This window comes from Bufo gargarizans, chromosome 10, assembly GCF_014858855.1.
Source record: "Bufo gargarizans isolate SCDJY-AF-19 chromosome 10, ASM1485885v1, whole genome shotgun sequence".
Lineage (NCBI taxonomy): Eukaryota > Metazoa > Chordata > Amphibia > Anura > Bufonidae > Bufo > Bufo gargarizans.
Genome location: NC_058089.1, coordinates 112,092,846 through 112,111,388, shown reverse-complemented (window position 1 = coordinate 112,111,388; position 18,543 = coordinate 112,092,846). Strand labels below are relative to the sequence as shown.

Genomic DNA, 18,543 nt, shown 5'->3' with positions numbered 1-18,543 from the left:
CACACGGATCAAAAAAAGTGTAGTACAATCTTTGTATAAAGCATGGGAATAAATGCTGGATAAATAGTCTGACCCATGCAAAAATGGTAAAACAAATGCATACCAGGTGAGACTCCCGTCAACACATATCACTCCTATAGGTAGTAAATGGTATGCAAATAATAGGTAAAGATGGAGATATACTGCAGACCAATCAATTGGAGACCAAGTATAAATGTATAACAAGGTCAAGTAGCCTAAGGAGGGCAGCAGGAGGCAGGAGCTCACCTGAAATGAACCGTGTGCAAAGAGACCCAGGTGGCGCTACCCCAACGCGCATTTCGGCGTACCTTCGTGAGGGTACTACTACTACTCAGATACTACTACTACTACTAGATAGTATCCCTCTAGTAGTAGTAGTATCCATCTAGTAGAAGTATCTACTATTACTAGATACGTAGATACTGTACTTTTACTACTAGATAGATACTACAACTACAAGATAGATAGTAGAACTAGTAAATAGATAATTTACTAGATAGATACTACTAGATGGATGATACAGCTACTACTGTAGGTAAACACTACAAGGGTTATTTACTAACAGAAATACATCTATATTAGGCGTATTTCTGGCGCAGTTTCTTTGCGCAGCAATCTGCGACTTTTCCCCGCTCACAACATGTCTACAAAAAAGGGCGTGGGGTGGGAAAGTGGACAGGCTAGTAGGCCTGTCTCATTCATCATTTTATACGCCTGTTTTAGATGCTACTACTTCTGCTTGATATATACTACTACAACTGCTAGATAAACACTGTTACTACTGGATAGATACTATCGCTACTACTAGATAATACTGCAACTACTTGTAGTATATACTGCTACTAGATACTACTACAAGATAAACACTACTACATAGATACTACAAATACTATATAGATACTACTTCTACTTGTTACTGCTACAGTATTTCTACTATTGGATAGATACTACTACAACTACTACTACTAGATACAGATGCTACTATAAGATACTAGTCCACCCACCATTCTAGATACATACTACTACTATTAGATAGATATTACAGCTACTAGACAGATATTACAACTACTACATAAATACTTCTACTATTACTAGATGATACTACTACTACTGATAATACTAATACTACTACTAATAATAATAATGCTAGATAGATACTGCTACTACTTAATGAAAACTACAAGAGATGTACTACCACATGCTGATACAACTACTAGATAGATAATATTACTATAACTACTAGATACTACTTCTACTACTAGTATATAATACTACTACTACTACTGCAACAATAACAATATATAACTACTACTACTACATCAGATGAATACTACTATGACAGATAAGTACTACTACTAGATAAATATGTCTACTACTGCTGGATAGATTGTATTACTACTATATTCTAACACTATTACTACTATTTCCAGCTACTACTACTACTATTACTACTAGAAAGATACTAATACTACTATATAGATACTACGACTACTACTTGTTACTGCTACAGTACTACTACTACTGGATAGATACTACTACTACAACTACTACCACTACTGCTAGATAGATACTTCTACTACTACTACTACTAGATAGATGCTACTATAAGATACTAGCCCACCATTCTTCCTCCGGGAAGGATCCCTGATGGTATTTTTCTAATTCAATCTGAGATAATATTTTTTCTATTAATTGGCGGCTGAACGACCTCCACAACCTTCATGATTCCCAGTTTTGTGCCTCCAGTCGCTGTTTGGCAGGGGTGTGAGAACCACAACCGGTCCAGAAATAAATTTATACAATATTATTATTATATTATTATTGAATATTATATCTGTTTTCCTCTGCAGTTAGTAGTGAACATATCAGGCTGTGATCTCGCCTCCATAGCCGACTGTCTGAAGAAGAAATCAGAAGAGGAGTTTCTCGCTATTACCCAAACATTGGTAGGTGTTGTCATCCCACAATATTACTCCATGGGAAATTTTCAAAGAGGCATCTTCTATAATTGATACATAACATCCACCTACAGGATAAGCGATAAATGTCAGAAGGTTGGGGGCCCCATACCAAGCATTAAACTCGGAGTCCTAAACCTCCCAGTCCTTCTTGCTGCATCACCATGAAGAAAAGTCTGGATGAAGTGTTGGTCACACAGGTGCCCTACCACGTCATATAAAGACTGCGGGACTGATCGAGATGGCCACGTGCAGTGCTCGGCTGTCACTGACAGTCCCATAGACTTTCTTTGTCCCAGGTCTCAGTGCACATACCCACTGATGCACCTACTGCAGGTCGGTGTCTCATGTGCTGTCTGTCTCTGCAGGGCATGGCAGCTTTTCCTGGATCAGTGGACGGGGTTTTTCTACCTAAGCCAGTAAAGGAGATGATGGCTAACAAGGAAGGAAACAAGGTCCCGCTTCTCATTGGAGTTAATAACCAGGAGTTCGGCTGGGCACTTCCACAGGTATGAGCAAAGCTAAAGAATGACAGCGCTCCCCTTAGGCTAGTTTTACATATGTAGTAAGAGATACAGCAGAGAACATCAACTATAATGGGGTCTAGAAGAGATCTGGAAAATTCTCGGCTAGTGATGAGCGGCAGGGGCAACATTCGAATTTGCAATATTTTGCGTATATATGGGCGAATATTCGCCATATATTCGAGAATTTGCGAATTCGTGATCTCCAGGCATTATTTAATTGATTACGAAAAATTCGCATCAAATTTACATAAATATTTTTGCATAAAAATTTGCATGAACTGGTATTTAAAAAAAAACGAATATTCACGATTACGAATATATTTTGCGATATTCTAAATATTTGCGAATTCTCAAAGTGCCAATATTCGCGATTAAAATTCGCAATTCAAATATTTGTGATCAACACTATTCTTGGCATAATGTACTGTATTTGTCGGCCAGATATCCACCGGACCCCATTATAGTTAATGGTCTCTGCTGGAAAACCCTGCCAAATCTCTTACCGCAAATCTGAAACTAGAATTACAACAGCAGCCAAGGGTAGATTTGTCAAAAGTTTTTCATGTCCTGAACACGTACAGTGGGGGCCCCATTCAGTCATGTCCGCCTTCAGCTGTAAGTCTGGAGGGCCCTATGGTTACCACTGATCACATGCAGTACAGTCTACAGATGCAGCAGGAGTAACACACACACTCTTAACTCAAATTTCTTAACTCATTGCGTTATCTTGAAAATTGTTTAACGCATTCAGTTGAATTTAGTTTAGATAAAGCATAGTCTCATACAGCATGTGTGTTAACCCTGCTACATCCGTATGTATAGCTGTATGCAGGATGATGACCAGGTGATCGTTTGACCTGCAATTTATTTGGGATGACATTGGCCCTCAGTTATAGGTAGAGCAGTTCTGGAGCACAAAACGCCCTGAGAAGGCTTATCATTTGGTTGGCGTGATGGTAATCTTCTTATTATCTTTGCATTTAGCTATTTGGTATAACAGGGTTAACAGAAGGAATGACAAGGGAGACGATGATGCAGAAGATCCCAGATGTTATACCGGTGAGATGAGCTCATGTTCTCCATGTTCTCCGTCTTATTCTCCGATTAGTTTTTTATAAGGAATTCCTTCTCTTCATTGTGGTTAATGTCTATTTTCTAGGGTCTGAGTCCTGACGTCGTCTCTCTCATTGTTGACGAGTATCTTGGTAAAACGACTGACCAACAGATGATTCGAGATCGCTTCTTGGACATGTGTGGCGATAATGCGTTTGTTATAGATGCTCTTAAGTTTGCAAAATACTATCGAGGTACGGTCTATTCAAATAGTAGCTGATATGTAGAAGTGTGAGGCTTTGGTCCCCCATTATGCCCAAAATACCCAATGCAAGATACAATTGGATTGTGCGCTCATCTGACCATAATGTTAAAAATGTTGAAACTGCTACCCCAATAACATTAAATCTGAAGTGAATAATATGGTTATCTCATGACAATATGCCTTTGAGACAAACGGGCAGTTAGTTCTTAAAGTGTATGGATCTGAGTTACTCTCAGAAGGGCCAAATTGTGATGTCTAGATGGCCGAGTCACATTATCTCTAGAACAGTTGGTCTTGTAGGATGTTCCTGGTATGTAGTGTTTAGTACCAACCAAAAGTGCTCCAAAGAAAAAGAACCAGTGAACTGTCAGCAGGTTTATGGGCACTTAAGGTTCGTTGATGTGTTGGGAGTGAAGGCTAGCTCGTCTGGTCAGATCCCACAGAAGAGCTACTGTAGAGCAAACGGCTGACAACATTCCTACTGGCTACGACAGAGAGGTGTCAGGACACACATTGTAACTTGCTGTGTATGGAGCTCAGTGGACACAGGGTGATGATATCAATCATGCTTACCCCGGTCCTCCCCAAAAGTGCCTACAATGGTCATATGAGCATCAGAACGGGGTCACAGAGCAATAGAAGAATACAGCCTAGTCTGATGAATCGCGTTACATCATCTGGATGGCCGGGTGTGTGTGCGTTACTTACCTAGGGAAGAGATGGTGCCAGGTGCACTACAAGAACAAGGCGGCCTGGTCTGATGAATCATGGTACATCATCTGGATGGCCGGGCGCATCTGTAACCTGAGGAAGGTCTGAAGGACATTTCAGGAATGAACTGAGGAACATGACAAGTCTGATTTAGTAAATTGTATTCCCCATAAAAGAACAATTCTGGAACTTCTTTCCTTCGCCGTCTGTGTTGTGATTTCCTCTTTTATTCCCAGTAGAGATTTATGAATGAATGGGCGGCAGCTTGTCACTAGTTGGAGGCTGTGTCCCTGCGCTGGCAGCGCTGATTGGACGGTGTCACCTCAAACGTCTAGCACCCGGGGACATGTTACAACATGCAGTTATATGTAAAGAAATTCCAGAAATGTTATTTTATGTGGAAAGCAAGTTGTTAGACAGAGATGTCAGGAGAGATGACGGGTCCTTGTTCAGCCCGTGTGCACAGTAATACCACTAGTCCCAGTCTCGGGGTCCTCTCAGTCCGCTCCTGTGACATTTCATGCAGTTATTGTATGCACCTCCAGAGCTGTGGCAGTGTATGGCGTTATATGTAATACAGGGAGGGAAGAAATGCAAATGAGCTCTTAACAAGCTCTGCCTCTAATGCCACCAGATGTAAGGCAGCTATCCTATAAGTCAATGTTCAGCTCTTAAAATAAGTCTTGAGACATGACTTGGATATTAAATAAGCCAGCATCTCATCTGTGGACAGCTGTTTCGGGGTGATTGCCCCTCATCAGTGCAGAGCAGAAAGTACTGGCTTAACTGGGTAGGAGGCCTGTGTCCGAGCAAGGGGGGAACTAACTCTCCTTAGGGAGAGAGCACCTTAATCAGTGTGAGGAGACTTATAGGCCATACATGCCCCTCTGGAATTCTGGGAGGGAAGAAATGCAAATGAGCTCTTAAACATGGACGGCAATGATCTCCGTATACATCACAGGCTGATTAATTATCATGAAATGGACAGATAACGTGTGGTCTTCTTATGTCTCTTTAGATTGTGGTCTTCACGTCTACTTTTATGAGTTTCAGCACCCACCATCCTTTAAGGCTCGCGAAAGGCCATCATTTGTGAAGTGCGATCATGGAGATGAGATCTTCTTTGTGTTTGGAGGAGCCTTCCTGAGGAACGATACATTTTTTGCTGGTGAGTATACTGTTATCATTAACATCCTGTGAAGACTCTTCCCCATTTCTATCCTCAGAGAATAGCCAGTTGTATCATGTGTTTGTAAAGGAAGAGGGGATCAGACCTTACAGTAAACATCTTTTTGGCCATGAGAGATATTTGTGGCTCCCGGCTCTAGGATGAAGGAATCAGGTGGACACATCTGTAACTTAAGGCAAACTTTACTTTTACATTATTAAGTGGGTAAAGGCAAATATGGCACCATCACTTTAAGGCCACCTGCACATGTTGCGTAATATGCATGTTTTTTTTTTCCTGTGCGGAAAAAATGCAGCCTATTACAGTACCAGCAAAGTGCATGAGATTACGTGCCGATATTGACCTGTTGTGCTGATTTTAAAATAAATAGCATGGTAATAATGTTTGTGGTTTTAGCTGCGAATTTCACCTTTTTCAATGGAAGGTGGAGATCTGCAGCAAAACCCGCATCTAATCCATTGCAAACACCTCAATTACACATTGCAAATTTTGGTGCGCATATATGCTGCAGAAATGCACATAAATCTACATGGAAATTCGTGTGGATCTTATTTGCGTTCAGCCGCACTCGTATGCAGGTGGCCTAAGAGTTTACACTCACTGTCCCTCTGTCTTGCACTTCACCCAGGTCCCTGGGCACTGGTACTCTGGCTATGGTCCTCTCGGAGCGAGAGCAATGAAGATGGCCGTGACTGCAGTTACCATGATGGTTATCTCTCCACATGGCACAGTACCACCCAATCTGCCGTTCATCACCTTGCAGACATGTGCTCTCACTACACACTTAAAGGGATTCTGTCACCTCCCCTAACCCCAAAAACTATTTTAAAGCAGCCATGAAGCACAGTTTACCTTGATTAGGCTGTGATCTTTTATCTTGTAATCCGTCCAGCAGTTTCTGCAAAAAACGACTTTTATGGATATGCAAATGAGTCCTGAATGTGCCCAGAGGGGCGTTTTGTTCCCCTTAGAGAGCCCAGTACCGCCCCTCTTACAGTGCCCAGCCCGCCTTCCTTGCACTGTCTAACCGTCCCCAGCCTGCCACAGCCTCTCCTCCCCCTCCCTCATGCCGAACGAACTCTCGCACAGGCGCAGTACCCACTGAGGGCTGCGCCTGTGCGATCAGCAGGAGACTGAGGGCAGGAGCTTCATCCTCGTCACTGGGCATGCGCCGAGCCCAGTGACGTCCGATGCTCGCTCTTCCCTCAGTCAGCAGGGAAGAGCGAGCATCGGACGTCACTGGGCTCGGCGCATGCTGTGCTTCATGGCTCCCTGACAGCTCATAAATACTTACCAAATTGATAATATTTATCTTCAGTGAGTGTTTATGAGCTGTCAGGAAGCCAGAGATGAGGGCTACACATTGAGCCATTATTGCAGCTCCCTGATGGATTTACTGAGAAGGAGAAGCAACAGTCTGCAGATTTAGTTAAACTGAAAGCTATAGAGGAAAAACTGCTAACAATTTTTTTTTAAAGAGAGGAAAACATGATTTTTAGTCCCAAATAAGTAGAATGCTTTAATTAATTTTGAATTTTGAATAAAGATATCCCCCTAAAGCACATAAAGTTCACTTTTCTGTACACCGCTGACTTCTCAGCGTTGTACGGAGTGCGGTTCCACGGTTTATTAATGGGGCCGCAGAGAACGGAGTATGAACTAGGAGCACAAATTGCTGCTGCCTGTGCCTCCCCCCCCCCCCCCCCCACCCAGGTTTACTAAATCCTTGCATAGCACATGGGTAGCAATGTGCGCTCCTGCCCGTACTCCTGAGAAGTCAGCGGTGTACAGAAAAGTGGATTTTAAAGGGAACCTGTCATCAACTTTATGCTGACCTCACTGAGGGCAGCATAAATTAGTGACAAAAAATGCTGATTTCAGTGGTGTGTCATTCATGAGCCAAAAGTAAGTGGTTACCGAGAAGCAGCATCATAATCATTGCAGCCCAGGCCTTGAAAAGAGTCACATCTACCTGAGAAGAGTCCTGGTTATTCCTGCTCTCTCGCCCATCTGCTGATGATTAGCAGTTCTCTCCTAGACAAAAAGGGAGAAAATTAGGTAGAAGACGGTCCGTCATCAGCAGGAGAGCAGGGATTTATGAATAACCAGGACTCTTCTCAGGTGGCCGGGACTCTTTTTCAGGGCCAGTCTGCAATGATTGTGATGTTGGTTCTCGGCAACCACTTAGTTTTAACTTAAAAATGACAGATCGCTGAAATCAACTCACCTGTCTCTACTTTATTCTGCCGTTAGTATGGGCAGCCTAAAGTTGATGATAGATTCCCTTTAAGCGTACAGAGAAAGGTGCGCTTTAGGGGGGTGGATATGTTTATTAAAAATCTATTAATAAAATATATTACAAAAAGTTTTATTAGGGCATTAGGGACATTTTTCCAAAAAAATGTAATTAAAAGTTTAGTTATTCTTTAAAAGACGTTGCACCTTGTGTGTCGAACGCCAGCGATATGTCGCAAAAATCTGTAACATAATTTATTACGCGTGTTGGCTCACCACTCTGCGGAACCGGCTGTGAGGTTGTTAGAATTTCGGAAATCAGCGTTAGCCGTTCCGGCTGTTTTGCGCTTGCTCGTCGTTTCTCTTTAACAGAACAACATTTTGCGCTTTCTTTTCTTTTGGCAAAAATTTAGCTCTAACTATTAAGAATTTCAATCATATTAATTAAGTTATATAAATAGATAGATAGATAAATACAGTAGATGGAAAGTTCTATAGATAGGATAGATAGATACATAGATAAATGCATGACACGACCAGGCGTAATAATCACAGAGAAATTAGTCAAATGTTGCGTGTTATATTGCATCAATAAAAAATTTAAAACAGACATGTTAAAAATAGTAAAAAAGAAGGGTAATATGGTGATAAACCGGGGATGATATAATCGCCCCATAAAGTATCTTGGTAAGCTGACATCTAAAAACAATTTGAATATTGTAAATTATTGTATAAATAACAAAATAATATACGGTCCAAATAAATGCGTGGTATATAGTGGTGCAATAATCGTTGTGAAATAAAATTATACATGTATGTAAAAATAGTCGGGCGTTATAAGCCTTTAATACAACCATATAGCTATTACATATTACAACCATTTTTCACACTGTGTTAGATAGATAAAGTGGATGGATGGATAGATAGATACAGTAGATGGAAAGTTCTATAGATAGGATAGATACATAGATAGATAGTTATAGTAGATGGAGTGTTCTATAGATAGGATAGATAGATACATAGATAAATGCATGACACGACCAGGCGTAATAATCGCAGAGAAATTAGTCAAATGATGCGTGTTATATTGCATCAATAAAGAATTTAAAACAGGCATGTTAAAAATAGTAAAAAAGAAGGGTAATATGGCGATACTCTTAGGCCCCTTTCACACGGGCGAGTTTTCCGTGCGGGTGCGATCCGTGCGGCGAACGTATGGCACCCGCACTAAATCCTGACCCATTCATTTCTATGGGGCTGTGCACATGAGCGTTGTTTTTAACGCATCACTTGTGCGTTCAGTTGAAATCGCAGCATGCTCTATATTGTCCGATTTCGACGTGACGCAGGCCCCATAGAAATGAATGGGGTGTGTGAAAATCGGATGGCATCCGCAAGCAAGTACGGATGCCGTGCGATTTGCACGCACGGTTGCTAGGAGACGATCAGGATGGAGACCCGATCATTATTATTTTCCCTTATAACATGGTTATAAGGGAAAATAATAGCATTCTGAATACAGAATGCATAGTAAACCAGCGCTAGAGGGGTTAAAAAAAAATAAAAAAAAATTTAACTCACCTTAGTCCACTTGATCACGAAGTCCGGCATCTCCTTGTGTCTCCTCTGCGCTGAGCGGCTGAACAGGACCTGGGGTGAGCTGCTCCATTAAATATCGGTTAAGGACCTTCGATGACGTCACTCCGGTCATCACATGGTCTTTTACCATGGTGAATCACCATGGTAAAAGATCATGTGACATACCATGTGATGACCGGAGTGACGTCATCGAAGGTCCTTAACCTGTATTTAATGGAGCAGCTCACCCCAGGTCCTGTTCAGCGCAGAGGAGACACAAGGAGATGCCGGGCTTCGTGATCAAGTGGACTAAGGTGAGTTAAAAAATTTTTTATTTTTTTTTAACCCCTCTAGCGCTGGTTTACTATGCATTCTGTATTCAGAATGCTATTATTTTCCCTTATAACCATGTTATAAGGGAAAATAATACAATCTTCAGAACATCAATCCCAAGCCCGAAATTCTATGAAGAAGTTCGGGTCTGGGTACCAAACATGCGCGATTTTTCTCACGCGAGTGCAACGCATGACAATGTTTTGCACTCGCACGGGAAAATCACGCATTTTCCCGCAACGCACCCGGCTCTTATCCGGGCAAAATAAATGACGCCCGTGTGAAAGAGGCCTTAGGGTACTTTCACACTTGCGTTTTTTGATTCCGGCAGGCAGTTCCAGGATCCTGATCAGGCTGAAAAATGACTGATCAGTCAGAAAAATGCATTGCAATACCGGATCCGTTTTTGCGGTGTCATCAGGCAAAACAGATCAGGTATTTATTTTTTTCTCTTTTTTAAAGGTCTGCGCATGCGCATGCGCAGACTGGAAATCCGGCATTCCGGTATTTTGACGGATCCGGCACTAATACATTCCTATGGAAAAAAATGCCGGATCCGGCATTCAGGCAAGTCTTCAGTTTTTTTTCGCCGGAGATAAAACCGTAGCATGCTACGGTTTTATCTTTTGCCTGATCAGTCAAAATGACTGAACTGAAGACATCCTGATGCATCCTGAACGGATTACTCTCCATTCAGAATGCATGGGGATATGCCTGATCAGTCCTTTTCCGGTATAGAGCCCCTGTGATGGAACTCTATGCCGGAAAAGAAAAACGCTAATGTGAAAGTACCCTTACCTTGAAATAAGTTTTCTTGCAGAGCCTCAATGTCAAATTAGTATACCCTGTGGTAATCTGCCCACATGTATATATACAGATACTGCTAGGGGTTTCTTAACATTAGCATCTGCAATAGGTGGTGACTGTGATACAACCAATCACAATCATTTTGTTTCCTAAAAAGAGATGCTATAGAAATATGGATAGTGTTTTCCTCAGCTGCTGAAACGATACCAGTAGTTTTTGTATTAACTCTGCTATAGACAGGTCCCGAGAAAATTAACACCTCTAAGGTTGACACAGCTGCTGGCCTCATACTCATGTGTGTGGTCTTGTAGGAAATGAAAAGTTTCAATCTAGCTTGTGGACCTGTGGGAAAATGTACATTTATAGCAGGAATGGGACATTTCAAAATGGGATAAAAAAAATTAATAAAAGCTTATCATTTGATAAGGACTTATAAAGTGATATGAAAAAAGCATGGGCACATACAAAAGTGATATTAAAGTGATATCAAGGTGATATCAAAGCACAAAATGATATAAAAGATATATAAAGTCATATCAAAGTGCTATCAATGCACAAAATCGTATCAAAATCAGTGTTAATAAAAGCTTGTCATTTGATAAGGACTTATAAAGTGATATGAAAAGCTTATCATTTGATATAAAATGTATATTAAGCCGTATAAAATTATATGAAAAGCATATCAAAGTGGGCAGCATTTAGACGTGGTTTGGGATGGGCGAGGGGAGAGAAATGGGTGGATCTGGGCGGGGTTATGGCGTTTCTGGGCGGGGTTATGGTGTGAAAAATGGTCGGGGCACCCGTCACTTTGAGTTTGACGAGACATGGGTCCCTATACTACTTAGACATATGGGGAATGTAAAGTAATAACTATTTTTGGAGGTATTACTATGTATTATAGAAGTAGAGAAATTGAAACTTGGAAATTTGCAATTTAAAAAAAAAATGGTAAATTTGGTATTTTTTATAAATAAAAATTAATTTTTTTGACTTCATTTTACCAGTGTCATGAAGTACAATATGTGACGAAAAAAGTCAAAGCGTTTTTAAAGTTGTCACCACTTAAAGTGACACTGGTCAGATTTGCAAAAAATAGCCTGATCCTTAAGGGGAAATAAGGCTGTGCCCTAAAGGGGTTAAATAACTTTGCCCCCAAAGTTATCCATAATGTTTTAGTGTTTGAGGATTTGATACATATCAGATTCATTGCCCCCAAGAGTCTTTCAAACCCATTATCCACCGGTAATAGTACAATCATTGTAGAATAATAATAATAATAATTATTTAGCCACTTTCTAATATACTTTATTTCAGTACCTTGTCATTTTCAAGATCTCTGCTTGATATCAGTGAACAGAGCCAATTTCATTTACATTCAGATGCTGACAAACCATCCCGACCTTGTCCTTCTTACATGGCTGAGAATTTGCTACAATTGTATTTAAAGTAAATAGCTGGGACTTCAGATGGATACATTTTACCTGCACTGATACATTGTATCAGACTAGTATCAGGCTAGGAAGGAGATTTGTCCTTCTTTGTCCTTCTTACATGGCTGAGAATTTGATTCAATTGTATTTAAAGTAAATAGCTGGGATTTGTGCTGCTGTGAGAATCGTAGGTCAGTTAGTAATAGTGATGTCCTCTTTCTCAGGACCTGCAACCCCTGAAGAGAAAGTCCTGACCAGGAAGGTTATGACATACTGGACAAACTTTGCTCGGACTGGGTAAGACCATAATCCTGAACAAGAATGACCACACATTTGCTGCTGTCACCTTATTATCTGCTCATTTATTATAATGCCACATTGTTCACTGTAGGAACCCCAATAGTCCCGACCTCACAACATGGCGGCAGTACGGCACAGAAGAATACTATATGGAGATGAACTTAAAGCTGAATTTGTCTTCAAAGCTGAAGAAGGAAAAGTACAAGTTCTGGACTGAGATCCTTCCAGATAAAATCCAGTCCCAGAAAGCGTCTGGAGGTGATCGCACAGAGCTGTAGATCCTGACATAGAAGCTTCCTACACATGGAAGAACCAATCAGCGAGAGGAGTTACAATTCAGAAAACATTCTGTCATTTGTCAAATTATTAATAAAGCTTACTTTCATGGAATTTAGAAGCCGTTTCTTTCACATTCATTAGGGTGTATTCAGATGGTGCAGATAGAACCGCATCCAAAATGCAGAGAAAAATGCATCTTGTGTGTAGTGTGGTTCTAGTTTCTACTGCAACATGATCTAGTGCAGGAGGAGCTGAGTGAAATAGTGAACAATCATAAAACAAATATGTCCAAAATATTTCATAAAAAATTATTAAATCCACAATCAAGTATAGTCAGCAAATAAGTGAATCATGTACAAGATAAAAATATCATAAAAATCCATAAAAAGTGCATATAATCATAAATAAAACACAGTGCGTCATAATTAATATATTACATACAAATGTGTCGAATCATGAGTAGAGTTGAGCGGACACCTGGATGTTCGGGTTCGGCCGAACTTCGGAAAAAAGTTCGAGTTCGGGACCCGAACTTGACCCCGAACCCCATTGAAGTCAATGGGGACCCAAACTGTTGAGCACTAAAATGGCTGTAGAAATGTCAAGGAAAGGGCTAGAGGGCTGCAAATGTTGTCAAAATGTGGTTAAGAGCATGGCAAGTGCTCTGCAAACAAATGTAGATAGGGAAATGACTTTAAATAACATAAAATACGTAAAAATAAAAAATAATAATCTTGCTCTAGGAGGACGAGGTCCATATGGAGTAGGAGGTTGAGGAGGCGGTGGATGTGGCGGTGTAGGTGGAAGTGGCGTTGGAGGAGGAGGAGGTCGCCTACACTGCTTTTTGTTTTAAAATTTATTTATATTTTTTTAAATTAGGGTACACCCCAAAACATTGGGAAATATAACCCTCCAGTCGTGCTAAACACACGTTCAGACAATACACCGGCTGCAGGGCAGGCCAGCACCGCCTAGGCGTAAAAGGCAACCTCAGGCCATGTGCCCAATTTGGAGACCCAGAAGATGCAGGGGCTGACCCCTGTCAGTTAGTTCGTGTAGGCGTGTGCCCACTTACTGCCCCACCATGACGCATGTCCCCGTGATGTTCACGATCCAATTTGATATCTGCTCTATCAACTTTCCATGTTCTTTTATGCGCCTACCATGGTGATTACGGGTGGTGGGGAATCAGGGTTCCAGGCCGGAGAGGGAGCTAGAGAAAAAGAGACCAAATTTAAGGAAGATAAATTTATTTAAAAAATTGGGGATCAAGAAGAAATGTGAGAAAAGCTATTGAGGCTCAAATGTGGGACAAATTACAGAAGCCCAAATGTGGGCCAAAAGAGTCACGCGGAATTGTGGGAAAAGCTATTGAGGCGCAAATGTTGACCAAAAGAGTATAGCGTAAATGTGGGACAAAGTATTGAAGCTTAAATGTGGTAATCAACACCAATAAATGACTCACAGAAGTGAGTACCCGTGCCAAACCTGCACGCAAAGTCAAACACCAAAGAAGGGAAAAGGCTGGCACAAATAAATAAATATAGACTTTATTGAAGTCTCAACACGAGACAAAATATAATAAAATACAGGTAAAAGACAATACTGTGGTGGGTATAGAACACACAGGAAAAAATACGGCACCACTAGTATATAGGCATATACATATAAATAGCCAGGCTAATGAAATAATGTAGATAGCATAATATATAAATGACAAGAACCGGATATCTAAAAAATGAGGCCAAACCCCGGCTAGCAAAACAGGATGGAGATCCAAAACAGTACAAAAAGTATAAAGTGCAAACATACATAGTACATGGATCACAAATACTGAGCTAACCACAATGGAGCCATGACATAAGTACCTGAGTGGTGAACCAAATACCCTAACGCATGTTTCGCGTAAAGCTTCTTCAGGGTGAGAAGGTGTGTGTGTAGGGGGAGCTAATAGGGGAGCTTATATAGCCATATAATTTAATAAAACAGTGGACAGCTGGGGAGAGGTGTGTGGCCACACATATGGAAGGGAGACGAATGCCCTCCGAAATGGAACGCATCGCGTCTCTTCCGGTCATCGGATGGAACGCACAAGCGTTGTGGAACGCAAGGCGTCACTTCCGATACATGAGAATAGGAAGGAAAAGGCATGCTGGAAACATGAAGACATATAGAAAATAGATGAAGTGATGACGTGGGGGATACTACATAGTGATGACAGCTAGATGTACCTATGTGAAAATTAATATATAAAAAATATTGAAATTATTAAAATCGGACGGACCGGAAGTGCGCTCCACAGGCATGGAACGCAGGAGGCGATCACATGACCCGTGGAACGCACATAACCGGACGTCAGCGAAAGTGCAGTGCATAGACTCTATATGAGGCCAAATAGAATGTAGCCATAAGTGGTGGTATTCGAAAAAAGAGTAATTAACACATACAAAAACCTGTGTTAGGGGACAGATGAAGTAGTGATAATGATACAGAGTGAAATTAAAAATACAAATACTAGCCCTAGACAGTGAGCGAATGAAACCAGTGAGAAAACGTGAAAGGTAGGTCAACACTAGGAAGCAAAATTGAAAAATGTACCAAATATAGTTATTTATAGTGGAATACTTTTAACAGTGTATAGGATGTATATAATATATAGTATATATACAATAAAAATAATAAATGGACCCGACCCAAAATATTGATATATAGTAAATTGAAATGGTAAAAAGGTGATCGAGTGCCAGCTCCAGACATATGTGAAGGCAGGAGGAATCCATAACCCCTGCATATGAAGTCAGCGATGAAACCTTCTCCAGATGGGGAAATGGAGGGGAAGGGGAGAAAGGGAAGGGGAAAAGAAATAGGGAATGGGAAGAGCAATGAAGTATACGGCGGCCGCACCTAAATGGCTTAAGAAGGGAACTTTGTACTTTATACTTTTTGTACTGTTTTGGATCTCCATCCTGTTTTGCTAGCCGGGGTTTGGCCTCATTTTTTAGATATCCGGTTCATGTCATTTATATATTATGCTATCTACATCATTTCATTAGCCTGGCTATTTATATGTATATGCCTATATATATATATATATATACCAGTGGTGCCGTATTTTTTCCTGTGTGTTCTATACCCACCACAGTATTGTCTTTTACCTGTATTTTATTATATTTTGTCTCGTGTTGAGACTTCAATAAAGTCTATATTTATTTATTTGTGCCAGCCTTTTCCCTTCTTTGGTGTTTGTTTAAGTTTAAGCATTGAATCAAAGGAGGTGGCGCACATCAATTAAAGAAGCATTTCAGAAATTTTATTCCCTGTCACCTACGCAGAGCAGGGGTTTAGTCACGTCTAAAATTGTATAATGTCAACCCAAGAATGTAACAGAAAAATTACAGAAATTAATTAACCTGTCTACTTGGTAGAGCAGGGGTCTATGACAGAAAACAATTGTTTATTGTCACCCTAAAATGTAAAATAAAAATTATTGAAATGTTTTAAGCTGTCAACTAGGTAGAGGAGGGGTATATTACACCCAAAAATTGGTGAATTTGACCCTAAAATGTAACTGACAAATGTTTTTTTTTTTTACCGGTCTAATAGGTATAGCAGTGGTACTTCACACCAAAAAATTGCTGAATTTCACCATAAAATTTAACAGACAATTTTTTTTATTGTTTAACCTGTCCACTAGGTATAGCAGTGGTATTTCACACCCAAAAATTGTTGAATTTCAACTGAGAATGTAACTGACAAATATATTTTTTTGTTAACCGGCCTACTAGGTATAGCAGTGGTACTATACACCCAAAAATTGGTGAATATCACCAGAAAATGTTAATAACAATTTATTAATTTTTTTTTAACTGGCCTACTAGGTATAGCAGTGGTACTATACACCCAAAAATTGGTTAATTTCACCTGAAAATGGTAATGACAATTTATTTTTATTTTTTTAACTGGCCTACTAGGTATAGTAGTGGTACTATACACCCAAAAATTGGTGAATATCACCAGAAAATGTTAATAACAATTTTTTATTTGTTTTTTTAACCGGCCTACTAGGTATAGCGGTGGTACTATACACCCAAAAATTGGTGAATTTCACCAGAAAATGTAAATGAAGAAGTAGTGAAATGATATAAAATAAAACACGAACAAAAAAAGTAATGGATTTATGAGGTGGAGATCCATATGGAGTAGGAGTTTGAGCAGGCGGTGGACATAGCGGAGTAGGTGGAAGCAGCGGTGGAGGAGGGCGAGATAGCCAACACAGGTTTTTGGTTTTAATTTAATTTTGTAAAATTAAGGTACACTCCAAAAGAGTGTGAAATATCTAAAATACAAACATGAGCAATTGCGCTGCAGTATAACAATGGCTGCTTAGTGCCGGTATACATGTCTATTCTGCACAAGGTACGGACAAGTCCTGTGGGATCCATGCCTGGCTCATTTTAATGAATATGAGTTTATCCACATTGGCTGTGGACAGGCGGCTGAGCTTGTCTGTGATAACGCCCCCTGCCGGGCTAAACACACGTTCAGACAATACACTGGCTGCAGGGCAGACCAGCACCTCCAAGGCGTAAAGGGCAAGCTCAGGCCATGTGCCCAATTTGGAGACCTAGAAGTTGAAGGGGTCAGACCCGTCATTCAGTTCGTGTAGGCGCGTGCACACATACTGCTCCACCATATTAGTGAAATGCTGCCTCCTGCTAAGACGTTCCATATCAGCTGGTGGTGCTGGTTGTTGTGGCGTGCTGACAAAGCTTTTCTACATTTCGGCCATGCTAACCCTGCCTTCCGCGGTGCTGGCGGTGCCCCAGCTGCGTTGGCGACCTCTTCCTCCTCCTCCTCTGCCTTCGCCTTGTGTTTCCACCGTGCCTACCAGCGTACACTTGTACTCGCACATCTTACGATCACGCTCCAGTGACGGAATTAAGGAAGGTACGTTATCCTTGTAGCGGGGATCCAGCAGTGTGGCTGCTCCTCGCACAGTCTGGCCAGCATGTGCAAGGTGGAGTTCCACCTTGTGGGCACGTCACATATGAGGCGGTGAGCGGGATGGCCGAAGTTACGCTGCAGGAATCTCTGCACCACCAAATTCAGCACATGCGCCAGGCAAGGGATGTGCTTCAAATTGGCTAGTCCCAGAGCTGCTACGAGATTTCGCCCATGATCACACACCACCAGGCCGGGCTTGAGGCTCACTGGCACAAACCACTCATCGGTCTGTTGTTCAAGGCCCGTCCACAGCTCCTGCGCGGTGTGGGGTTTGTCCCCCAAACAGATACGTTTTAAAACTGCCTGCTGTCGTTTACCCCTGGCTGTGCTGAAGTTGGTGGTGAAGGTGTTACGCTGACCGGATGAGGATCTGGTAGAGGATGAGGAAGCGGAGTAGGAGGAGGAAGCAACAGGAGGCAAAGAGAAGCGCCCTGCAATCCTCGGTGGTGGAAGGACATGCGCCAAACTGCTATCCGCCTCAGGCCCAGCCGCCAATGCATTTACCCAGTGTGCTGTTAGGGAGATATAACGTCCCCGACCGTGCTTACTGGTCCACGTATCCGTAGTTAGGTGCACCTTGCCACAGATGGCGTTGCGCAGTGCACACCTGATTTTGTCCCCTAATTGGTTGTGCAGGGAAGGGATGGCTCGCCTGGAAAAGTAGTGGCGGCTGGGCACGACGTACTGTGATACAGCCACCGCCATAAGACCTTTAAAACTATCCCAATTGCAATTTGTGATGGTTCACCTGGTATTGGTGTATGGAATGGGTGCCCCAACCAATATAGACTCACCCAGTCTATAAGGCAGAAAATAGATATAAAATATATAATGGTTGTGCACACCTCATTAG

At 41.4% G+C, this 18,543-nt stretch overlaps 1 protein-coding gene across 5 annotated transcripts in view; it reads left to right on the top strand.

The window, feature by feature from the left end:
• Positions 1 to 12,787, top strand: part of LOC122920664 (fatty acyl-CoA hydrolase precursor, medium chain-like) — an 85,591-nt gene extending 72,804 nt beyond the window's left edge. For all 5 annotated transcript variants that reach the window (XM_044270346.1, XM_044270345.1, XM_044270342.1 and 2 more), the window contains 7 exons: positions 1,872 to 1,967; positions 2,348 to 2,488; positions 3,491 to 3,565; positions 3,666 to 3,813; positions 5,554 to 5,703; positions 12,332 to 12,404; positions 12,499 to 12,787. In XM_044270346.1, coding sequence (XP_044126281.1) covers positions 1,872 to 1,967; positions 2,348 to 2,488; positions 3,491 to 3,565; positions 3,666 to 3,813; positions 5,554 to 5,703; positions 12,332 to 12,404; positions 12,499 to 12,685 — 870 coding nt within the window. In that variant the 3' untranslated portion in view covers positions 12,686 to 12,787. The remainder of the gene's footprint in view (positions 1 to 1,871; positions 1,968 to 2,347; positions 2,489 to 3,490; positions 3,566 to 3,665; positions 3,814 to 5,553; positions 5,704 to 12,331; positions 12,405 to 12,498) is intronic.
• Positions 12,788 to 18,543: the final 5,756 nt, after the last annotated feature.